Source organism: Cynara cardunculus, assembly GCF_001531365.2.
Source record: "Cynara cardunculus var. scolymus isolate 2C chromosome LG 17, CcrdV1, whole genome shotgun sequence".
Lineage (NCBI taxonomy): Eukaryota > Viridiplantae > Streptophyta > Magnoliopsida > Asterales > Asteraceae > Cynara > Cynara cardunculus.
The window spans coordinates 35,522,405-35,534,441 of NC_037544.1; the positions used below are offsets into that span (position 1 = coordinate 35,522,405).

Consider the following 12,037-nt stretch of genomic DNA (forward strand, 5'->3'; position numbering starts at 1 on the left):
TCAGTTAATTACCTTATACAGAACTTGTAATCCTTCCCTACTGTAAAACCTCATGGATACTTTAGAATCGTCACTAATTTCAGATATCCTTTTCTTGATTAACCTACATATATCGTATGCAACTTATGTTATCGCTCTTTATATTCATATATTTGATTTTGTAACTCCTTAACTCATTGCCATTTTTAAGCTTTAAATGCTTAAATATGGATGTCTTAACAAACTAAGGTTTAATGGCGGGGACCTCATGGCCCCGTGGTCCACATTTGTGAACCCTACCTGCCCTACCTCTATAGGCAATGTCTTAACAAACTACTATTGACTATGTTTCGGTTTTGGAGGAAAACCTTAAAAAACAAACTTTCTTACTGATTTCTTTGGGTCATGATCTTGTTGTGACCCAACGTAGGGGTACCTTATCAGACGTAAGTACGTAAGTTTATGTCTTGTGTAATTTGCAGATATCAACCAATCAGACGTTTCAAACACTGTCATGTAACTATATTGGTAACATCATTTTAACATGATTATTCAAGAACTATTACCATGATGTCCGATCTCAACATATATAATCACTATAACAAAACTGAGTTCTTAGAACGCCTAAAAGTGTTTAAATTTTCTGATATAGTATCTTACAAGACTTAAGTTTATAGGACCAAAAAATAGAACATTTTATCTGTGTTACAACAAGTACTTTATAGGAAGCTTTTAAGCGTCATAACAAGTTTTTAAAACTATTTTTAAATAAAGTGTCGTATTAGGTATTTTATATAACGCAATTTGAAAAAGTGTCATATAATAAGATGAGCTTACAAGACATTTTTCAAAAATCCTGTAAAATAATTAATTGGATCTTGGAGGGTTCTTTCTCTCACTTCTCATTTATTGTTTCAAGGCCTTAATAATAAAGGGAAATGAAGAAAAGCTCAAGTTCTAAGTCTGGACCGAGTCCGACTCAAAAAATCTTGGGCTTAGTGAGCTCAAAGCCTGATCAGGGTCGGGCCTCAAACCCTGATCAAACTGAAATTTTGGGAGCAGTCCTGGTCCGAAAAAGCCTTACTTAAAAAAAACTCGATTAAACCTGAAAAGGTTTAGTCTGAATTTACCCGATCAGTTCATTTTCAACCCCAAAGTCCAGTCTGGACTTAAAAAGTCTGACTTTTTTCTTTACATACTAAGGCATTGTTTGTCAAAAACAAACTATCTTATTTTTAGTTTACATGTTTGGATGACCATAAGGTAGCTTATAAGCTAACTTATTAAAACGCTATTTGAAGTAGCGTTTTGAGAGGTTTATTGTAACTTTTTTCTAATTATAATCATCATTAAAATTAATTATTATTTATTACAATTAATAATAAATAAATGTTAATTAATATTAACTACTAATAAATATTAAGTAAAAATAAAAATAAATTATTACTATATTAATAATATTAACTATTAATTAATTTTAATTATACAATATATATTAATATTAATGATTTACAATAATATTAATCGTATCAATTATTCGTATAATTATAGTTTAATATATTTAGTTATCAAAATGTAAATTTAAAAGTCTTAAAAATATTTATGTAAGTTACATAAAATTACTTTTTTTGTTTTATAGATAATACAAATATGTTAAATAATTTTAAAAAATACTTAATTTAATTATTAGTTATTAATTATATATTTTAAAAAATTGTTAATGATTAGAATATGTGAGATTAACACTTTTATTTTTATTCATATTATATCTATTGATTATTTATTTTTTTTCATAAATTTATTTAACAAATCCAAAATTTATAATAATCAACTTGAAATCCTTTTAGTCAACATATTATAATATTTATTATTTATCATCTTTTTTATATTAATTAACATATCATATTTTTTAGAAATTGTTTCAATTATATTATGAAATATTATAATTAATTAATTTTTCAAAAAAAAAAAATTGGTCATTTTACATGTTTATAAGTTATTTTTGTCAAGTATAATTTGTTCATCATCTACCATCTAACTTATAAGTCATCAACTAGTTTATCAGCTACCAACTAGCTTATCAGTCATCAGCTAGTTTATCAACTAACAGCTAACTTATCAGCCATCAGTAAACTTATAAACCAGTATACCAAACATAGCTTAAAAACAAGCTTGAAAGACTCGAACCGAACCCAAAAAAGTCCACGCCTTATTCATCTGAATCTCCTTAAATACCCACTAAATTGGTTATTCACCATGAATAAAATGATGGCCTTAAATAGCCACTAATTAAATTGGCTTAATTAATAAGTCATGAGGAATAGAAAATTAATGATGATAACTCCCTTCAATCAGCCGTATCTTGAGATGAGATTGGGAGTTTGGTGGCTCATTAAGGTCATTAATTATGTCTCTTAATTAAGCACATATTTATTCAATATTCGCCCTAATAACTATATACCAACTTCTCTTCATTAAGATGGTAACCTTTTTGATGTCTTTGGTTATTCACATGTGCATGCACTTTGATGTTAAATGTATATCATAAAATCTTGATTTTGACACAAGTCTATTCACATTCTACATATCTTAAGATATACATTTGAAAAAGGTGAGAGGGATGAATGATGATATTATTAATCAATCTAATTAATACACAATATCTGTAATAGGGCAAATTGTATGAAAAAATAATGTACTTTAATTTGATTACTATTTTGGGTAACATACTTTCAAAACTTCTATTTCGGTACCTAAGATGTAAAGTTTTAAACATTTAAGTATCCGGGTAACTAGTTAAAAACATTTACCGGTTATCATGTTTATATGGTATCCAACTCAGTATTATTTGTTGATAGCTAATGAGACATTTTGTATTATAAATGTTCTATAAAAAACTTGTTAAGATGTCTGAAAGCATACTAAAAACTTATTATAACGCTTTTAGATAGGACCCTTTGTTTTTTGGTCATATAAATTGAGTCCTATAAAACAGTCTAAGAAGACACTTTGAAATTGATGGTGTTCTATAAACTCAATTTTGTTGTAGTGATACCAACAAAATTTTAGTCTTCTGTTTAACAGATATAATCCTTAAAAGAATTTTACAACCATTTCCGAGCACACCCTTAGAAAGGCCGAAACAAAATCATTTTACTTGCATAAGAACTTCATAACACAAAATCAACAAGTGACTACAAGGCCTCGACTTGCAGGGTTATAAAAAATCCACAATGCTCTTACACGATCAAAAGTCGTCAAGTAACACTTGATAACTCCAATTGCTACAGTAAAATATCGTTTAGTTTTTTAATTTCCTGACGTGGATATTGGCAGGAATTGATTGAAACTTTAGCATGGAATCATGACCTTTCCTTGAATTCACTAAACCAAACAAAACCAACTGAACCCAGTAAAGAACACCTTTCCTTTTTTGGCGAACCATGACTGCAAGAAATCAGCCATGATAAACTCAGAATCGACCCCTAGACAAATGGGATATTCCACCACATCCCGAGGACCTCAACCACTGTGCCACAACCCTTGAGGGTTAAAAAGTAGCACGACTGTTTCTGTAAAGACCTTTCGTTAGCTGTCAATATCAAGAGCAAATGGGAACCAATCAGAAAACTGAAACCAGATTATTGTTGACCTTCAAATCACCATTATATATGCATCAAGAATCATTATGTAGAGAAAATGAAAATGAGTTGCATCCACATAAGGAGTCAAACCCACAAAACAAGGGGGGGGGGCCAAATATGAGAAAAAGAGGCTTAATCAACATGAAGGAATAAAGTTCTGGTATGAAAGCCCATGGGTGTCACTTCAAGATGATGATGATGATGATGATGATGATGATGATGATGGTGATGCTGAGCAAACTCACCCATTTCTTTTCTTTGCTTTGCCTTGCCTCCATCCGTTTTGCTTTCCTTGCAACACCCATCAAATATCACATCAGATTTGATCTACTGTTAACAGTATTACAATATATATGTATGTATATATATATATATATATGTGTGTGTGTATATGTGTATATATATATATATGTATACATGTGTATATATATATGTATACATGTGTATATGGGGTTGGGTTCAGGTGAGACCAAAGGGTTTTTGTGAGACCCGTAAGACCAATTTATGTTTATTGATCAATTTTATAAGCTAATGATCTAATGGTCTAAAGTTGCACGGTGGCAATTTTGTAATTATTGAGAAATCTCATGGCAATTTTGTGATTATGAATATTCAGATTGTAGATCTAATCCAATGATTGAGAATTGATCTGACGAGTCTCACGAAAAACCTTTGGTCTCACATGATCTCAAGTCTATATTATGTATATATATGTATATGTATGTAATCTTGCTACAACTGAGATTTGCAATTGCAAGCTTGAGAAGGAGTTGTGAGAAATGTTGTCGAAAAACTGAACTAGATGCAGCGGAAATTGATAAATCCTGTTAAAACGAACTTGAACTACAAGCATCAAAAGGATTTAGATGCTTTCTAGAAACCAAAAAGAGAAATAGTTAGTTCAGAGTGCGTTAGGTACACAAGACAGAACATGACTATTCAATACAAAAACTTATTGACTCACTTTTGGATGATACTAGACTGCGACAAGACCGGACCTGAATGGGACAAAAAATGAATTTTTTTTGTCCCATCAAAATAGAACCTCGAATGTAGAACCTCCTCTCTCTCTCTATGGACTCTTTTAGAGAGAGATTCAAAGGGGTTTCATATGTTCTTACATGGTATCAGAGCCGAGTTCTACCGAATCTAGGGACTTGAGACATTCTCTCGCCTCCATTCTACAAGGCACCATCTAGCCTCCATTTGAGGGGGCATGTTGAAATCCCACATACGCTAAACACGGACCATCAAACCCCTCTCTCTCTCTCTCTCTCTCTCTATATATATATATATGTATATGTATATATGTATATATGTATATGTATATATGTATATGTGTATATGTATATATGTATATGTATATGTATATGTATATGTATATATGTATATGTAGGAACCTCTTTCTGTATAAGAACTATTTTAGAGAGAGATTCAAAGGGGTTCCACGTACCGTCACACAGCAGATTGACCAGACCAAACGTATCATGGACTCGTAGGCGGAATGCGATCTATCTGTAAAAACAACAAAGAGGATTCTTGCATTATGATTAGAGGGATCAAAAATCAAAAGACAAGAAGCATGTGTTGGTAGCAGTAGAATATATAAACATATTAAAGACCACAAAACCATTTCTTTCCATCCATTTTAGTCCCCACAAAGCACATGAATTCTTCTTTCCTGCATGAATAAAAGCCCACAGGATTAAAAACAAACACCTGTTCAAGACTCGCAACCTATCATCTTTAATCCTTCTGAGTCACCCAACCACAATAAATCGTATAACTCATTTTTTACATGTTATTTACCAAACCCCTTTTACCAGTTCATGACACTAACCGTTGCTCAGCCATAGAGAAGTGTTTCTTTACGGCTTAACCATTAAGCCATTAAGCCAAAATGGCTATATGGAATAAGCCGGGACCCTCACTTGTCCCTGTTAAGCCACCTCAAACAGATTAATACCAGAAATGCCCCAGAAAGAATCCCACCCTTTCTCAAACCCATACAGGGCTTAATGGAAAAAAAGTAAACAGACAACTTAACCTATACTCGGTGAGTGATTAAGACTGACCCAGACCACACTATTACCAGGTTAGCGCTTACCCAATTTGCATTGGTAAACGGCCCATAAGATGCCATGGATAATAGAGTAGATTAGACCAATTTCACTGGTCTAAAAACAAAAGAGTTGGAAAGAATCTTTCTTTTCACCCCCCTTGTCAAAACGTCAAGATTTCTTTATTTACCTTTCTTCTCATGGCTTTGTCTTTATCCACCTTTAATCATTGAAAAATCTTCCCAAAGGATGCCCATTTAAACCTTTAAGCATAAACACAGAACCAGATCAAACCAAACAAAAAGATTGTGCACAACTTCAGAAACAGATGGAGAGATTAAAGAGTGACCAAAATCAAACCGAACGAAAAGATACATACAAAATCGCGTATATGATCCATTTCTTACTTGGTGCAGGCAATTTGCTTCCATGGAACGCGTTGATCACAGCTATCGACTATTTTGGCTATCTTTATCCAGATAAACACATTGAGAAAGTGTTTTCGATAGCGTACATGAGCTCTTCACTTTTAGTTCTTGTTTTGATGATAAGTCGGAGTAATTTGAGCAGAAAAGTTGGCTTTAGAATGAGGATGAACTTTGGATTCACCATGTTTGTTATATCTCTCATGGTGACTCCGACGATTGATTGGGCTCAGAATGGCAGCGTGTTGAAGGAGAAGTCATGCATAAAGTTTTACACAGTGGTTGCATCGGTTGTGATCTGTGGTTTAGCTGATGGCTTGATAGGAGGGAGCCTAATAGGGTCTGCAGGTAAGTTGCCAAAAGAGTACATGCAAGCCGTTTTTGCTGGAACGGCATCATCGGGTAACTTCTTTTCACTTTGATCTCGAATAATGCTTGGATATGTTGCCGAGTTGCATCATGCAACTCGGCAGTGTAGCCTCACGTCTAAGGTCACACGGTTTTGCAATCTCTAGATGTGTGCTAATGATGAAGTCACTTGTTTTTTTCAGTAGTTGCCACTACAACAAGCTAGGTTCTGTCGGACACTAAATATATCTAAATGTCTTCTTTATAGGACTTTAAGTCTATAGAACCAAACAATTGTGTGTCCTATGTAAAGATGTTACAATAAGCTGATAGGACGTTTTTGGGCGTCCTAACAAGTTCTCTTAAACACTTTTGAAATAAAGTGCTATTATTCTTTTTATACGTCATTATTTGAAAAAGTGTTGTATAGACCATTTCTCAAAACTGTCCTAGAAAATAGCTATTACGACTCTTAATTTTTAAAGAAATCCTAAAAACCTTGTTCCGACGCCAAAATGCGTCCTATAAGCTTATTGTAACACTTTTAAATATGATGTTTTGTTCTTTGGTCCTATAAAGCACTCTATTAGGATACTTAAACACGTTAGGCGTCCTGTAAACCTGATTTTGTTGTAGTGAATAACATACTTTATTTCGGTCCTGATAAAACTTGTTCGGATACCCAAATACGTCATAATATCTAATCGTAACACTTTTATTTAGGATGCACAATTGTTTGGTCCTATAAACTTAAGTCCTATAAAGCAGTCTATTTAAATATATAGACGTTTTTGGCATCCAATAAGGCAGTCTACTAAGATATTTTTGCCGTCCTATAAAGCCGTTTTTGTTGTAACGTGCATCTAGCGCACACGCATCCTTTTTCTTAGTCATGACTTTCACTAATTACAACGTTCTACGACCGTTCAGGGATACTGGTTTCTCTCTTGAGAATTATAACAAAAGCATCACTCCCGAATGATCCACAAGGCTTAAAGACAAGTGCCCACTTCTATTTCATAGTCAGCGCATTCGTTCTTATGATCTGCATCATTTGTTGTACTCTATTGTACAAGTTGCCGGTCATGGAACAATATAACAATCTACTCCAACACGACCATCCGACTTCACGAACTAAATTATGGGATGTGACAAGAATGATTCAATGGCCGGCACTAGCCGTATTCATTATATATACAATAACTCTATCTATTTTCCCGGGATTCTTAGCAGAAAATCTACAGTCGAAACGCCTTAAAGATTGGTACCCGATAATGTTGATCATCACGTACAATATTGCAGATTTTGTTGGGAAGTCTTCTACAGCAATTTATATGGTAAACAGCATTCCTAAAGCTACTTGGGGTTGTGTTGGAAGGCTGCTCTTCTATCCTCTGTTTACAGCCTGCCTCCATGGACCTAAATGGTTTAAAAGTGAAGAATATGTGGTGGCTTTGACTTTTATGTTGGGGTTTACCAATGGGTATCTGACAAGTGTCATCATGATTCTTGCTCCTAAATCAGTGCCACCTTCAGAAGCAGAAATGGCTGCAATTGTGATGGCTTTGTTCTTAGGGATGGGGTTGGTTTCTGGCTCTGTTCTTGGCTGGTTCTGGATCATCTGAAGCTAACGAGCTGTTTGGTTGATTTTCCATTAAGCCATGTATGAATAAAGTTGTCTGTGTGGATTAATGTGTCTGTATAGATTCGGAAGATTTTTGTATAGGGGGTTTTTCCTACAAATGGAAGGAGCGTGTTTTTTAATTGGGAGGGGTGGCTTGTTTGGAGAAAAAATGGCTTTCTACATAAAGCTCCCCCCTTGGAAGCTTACCGGATAGTCATATTGTCACTACCAAACAGTCATATATAGCTAACTGAATAAGTTGCGAGTCCCATTAAGCTGCTAACAAACAGGCCCTACAATGTTTCTATATCTAATGGTCACATCTAATGATTCTTCTTTTAAGCACGACTAGCAATTCATTTCAGAGCAAGTGCATCAAACTTGAGTCACAAAGGGTAAATTGGTAATTTTATGTCAATCGGACAGTTCATTCAGAACATTTAACAAAGAGCTAGTTACCATTCTGCAACAAGTCATACAGAAGCTGATCTTAATCATCCAGCACCAAATCATTCAGTATCTACCAAACAGCCCCTAAGTGTCCTATTCAAGCCTTTTAAACAAAACATGTCTTAATCATCATGAGAATAATTGCACGATACCATTATTAACATACCGCTATCACTGACAGTTGCCACAGAAACACGATCATCTCAAAAAGAATCTTGATTACACAAGTTGGAGACCGTTCAATGTTCTGTTACATTACTGTTCACACAAAAGATATGTGGAATAGTAGTCGCAACTAGGAGTCATTGACTCCAAATTTTAGTGGTCCTAATAGACTTAAGTTTCAAGGTTTTCAATATGGTCATCTCACCACACACATGAGCATAGCAACTAGTACATAAACTAAAAAAAAAAGACTAAACAAAGGGTCTGTTTGTAAGCAGCTTAATGAGCTTCATGGGACTCGCAGCTTATTCGGTCAGCTATATGCAACTATTTGGTAGTGCTTAATGACATAGAAAATGGTTTATTCAGTAAGCTTATAGGAGAAAACTTTATGCAGAAAAACAAGTTTTTTCCAAACCTTCCCCTCCCAATTAAAAAATACACTTATTCCATCTATGAAAAACAATCAAAACAAACACCTCAATCTATACAAACAGATTAATCCACACATACAACTTTATCCAAACAGGACTTGATGGAAAACCAACTAAACAACCCCTTCAACCAACCCAGTATATTCCATTCAAAATAGGCTATGCAAACCTAACCTCTACCCCCAAGTATGATTAATTCTTTTTTCTAATGATGACAATGGGCAAAAGAAGTAATCTTTATTTTGAAAGAAGTGGCGTAATTCCATGGATCATTATGAAATTAAAAAAGGGTGCAAATTTCACGAGAGTGTGGGAGCATATACAAAAATTGCCATATCGATATATCATTACAAACAATAAAAGATATGATGCAATAATATAGATTCAATGAAGGTACGATATCGTCCAAGTACTAAAGGACGGAAACCCTGCTCCACTACATACAGTTACAATATTATTCGCAATGTCCCACTCGACTCCCTATACCACATGTTTAGAAGATATTTTATTCACATGCGAATCAGACAGCTAAGCGTGAACCGGATATTTATTCACAGAACAATCCAAAAGCTAGATAAGTATAGATATCAATTCATTGGAGCAGTTGCATTTCACGACAAAAGACAATGGTTCAATTAATTGTGCAAAATTTCATCTAAAGCTCTAAGCCATTACCATAATAGAATCAAGAAACCGAGCCTGTTGTAATTCAAGTTCCACCATTTATGTCTACAAAATTATTAACCAGTTTATCGGGTTATGATAACAGCAAGAAATCAGAAGGGGCAATGGTGGGATGAACTCAAAGGAAGCAATGGTGACTCATGGACCCATGATGGTTCCAACACCAATCGCACGGTGGCTACTATAACAAATTTGTTTTATAGGACTGTATACAGCCTACTATGTGTAATGTGTCTTGATAGACTGCTTAATATGCTTAAGTTTATATAAATGTGTTACAATAAGTTCACTAAACGTGTTTATAGGACACTTGTTTTTATATATGACTTATAAACGGCTTTATATAACATCCTGTTGTAACACCTTTTATAATAAGACAGATTATTAGGAACCGATTTTGTTGTAGTAGGCATTCATGGATACAATCAACTACATATGTAAATAAGACATTTACAGAAGTAATAACAAAGCATAGCATTTATTTATTACCTTCGTCACATAATAATTACAAAAAATGACTGAATCTGATCATAATAACACTATAACTTATCAACAGAATGCTATCATCTCGAAATATATGATCATAGAAGTAGAATAAACAACAAAAAGAAGATGGGTCAGAAAGTTACTATATAATATCTATGTTAATAAAAAACAAGATTCATCCCTATGAAGCTGCAGCAATTGGGAATTGTGAAGCTTCTTGAAAGAAACCTGGTGATGCTGCTACGTTCATCTCGGAAACAGCTTCACGTTCTTCGTCATCTTCTTGTTCATCGGCATCCCAAAGAAACCGAGCATAAGAAGCCATAACATAACTGTATTCATCATTTTTAAATTCTTCAGTCAAAAGGAAAATTCAATGCATAAATGGAAGCTTAAATTTTCTACTTATGAATGATGAGAACTAACTATACATGGATTATTCATTATGAATATCATGCATATTCATTATGAATATCACTGTATTCATTACGAATAGTTGGTTTCTACTGTTGTGTGTTATTCTTACCAGTCATCTGGAGCAGCTTTAACTGCTTGATCGAAGTAACTCTGTGCACGAGATGAATCCCTTTGAGTTTCCCAAATCAAATCAGCATACATCGATAAAGCATTGCCATCGCTAGGGTTTGCCAGTATCGCTCTGCTGCAGAATTCTTCCGCTTTCACAAAATCACCTCGAATCTGTTCAAAATAATCGATCAAACCCGCAATTAGATAAACAGCCAACAACAATCATGAAACTGGTCGGATCTAATAAAGTATTAACGTAAGTGAATGATGAATTTTAATGGCGGATTGGGGGAATACCTCTTTCAAGTATTTGGCGTAATTGGCAAGAATCAACGAGTTAGCAGGGTTCGATTCGATCATATTCTGATAATACAAATCTGTACCATCACTCCCGTAATAATCCCCATTCCCACCACCGCCACCGCAGATCTTCCGACCACCGTCGCCTCCGCCGCTACCATCTACCATAGCTTGTACTCTACATCCCTCATCACCATCTAATCCAGAACTCGAAAATAACAAACCCCTGGTTTCGCTGTCTTCCGCTTCCACATCCTCTTCCACAACCATAGAAGAAATCAAACAATTCGAACTATTGAGTGAATTCCTACGTTTGGGTTTAGAAAGACCGATCAAATCACTCTCTGATGAGGCCCTGATGATCTTCTTAGGCAATTCATTTAGCGAACTCGATGAATACAACGAAATCGTCGGTGATCTCAAGTTCCGGTGGATAAAATCGGGTTCCGGTGATGAGATTCCTATGAGGGATTGTTGTTGAAACCATGAATTGAGTGCGGGATTTGACGAGCTCTTAAGTAGCATTGTTAAGAACCCTAATCGAAAATCCCGAACAAGAAAAGGAAAAGCTTGAAGCTTTTTGTTGAAATGGCTATGGAGGTTTTCTGATGAAGAAAAGAGAAAGAGTCGGTGGAAGTTTATAGGAGAATGAGGAGAAGATCTTAACCGTTGATTTAATTGATGATGCCACGTGGTATCGTCATTTTCAATCTCCCTGCCCATACATGCTTTGTTTCTCCCTCCAAAATAATTTTCAGGTTTTACTCCTTAAAAATAATAATAGTATCCATACAATACACCAGATATATATTTTAATTTTTATTTTTTATTTTTTATTTTTTTATATCAATTGATATTATAATATAATTTTATATGATTTTAAAAAAATGATAATATTTTTATTTTTAAA

At 34.3% G+C, this 12,037-nt stretch overlaps 2 protein-coding genes and 1 long non-coding RNA gene across 3 annotated transcripts; 1 reads left to right on the top strand and 2 right to left on the bottom strand.

The window, feature by feature from the left end:
* Nucleotides 1-3,706: 3,706 nt before the first annotated feature.
* On the bottom strand, nucleotides 3,707-5,563 carry LOC112500103. The gene is made up of 3 exons (XR_003067321.1): nucleotides 5,254-5,563; nucleotides 5,077-5,138; nucleotides 3,707-3,914 (listed from the first exon to the last, which is right to left on the bottom strand). It is a non-coding gene; the product is annotated as an uncharacterized LOC112500103 (long non-coding RNA).
* Nucleotide 5,564: 1 nt separating this feature from the next.
* Nucleotides 5,565-8,769, top strand: LOC112500102 (equilibrative nucleotide transporter 8-like). Its single transcript, XM_025103399.1, has 2 exons — nucleotides 5,565-6,510; nucleotides 7,387-8,769. The coding sequence occupies exons 1-2, from the start codon at nucleotides 6,012-6,014 to the stop codon at nucleotides 8,079-8,081; spliced, it is 1,194 nt and encodes a 397-aa protein (XP_024959167.1). The 5' UTR covers nucleotides 5,565-6,011; the 3' UTR covers nucleotides 8,082-8,769.
* A 1,501-nt stretch (nucleotides 8,770-10,270) lies between these two features.
* On the bottom strand, nucleotides 10,271-11,727 carry LOC112500981. Its single transcript, XM_025104603.1, has 3 exons — nucleotides 11,125-11,727; nucleotides 10,826-10,998; nucleotides 10,271-10,631 (listed from the first exon to the last, which is right to left on the bottom strand). The coding sequence occupies exons 1-3, from the start codon at nucleotides 11,650-11,652 to the stop codon at nucleotides 10,481-10,483; spliced, it is 852 nt and encodes a 283-aa protein (XP_024960371.1). The 5' UTR covers nucleotides 11,653-11,727; the 3' UTR covers nucleotides 10,271-10,480.
* Between the last annotated feature and the right edge of the window lie 310 nt (nucleotides 11,728-12,037).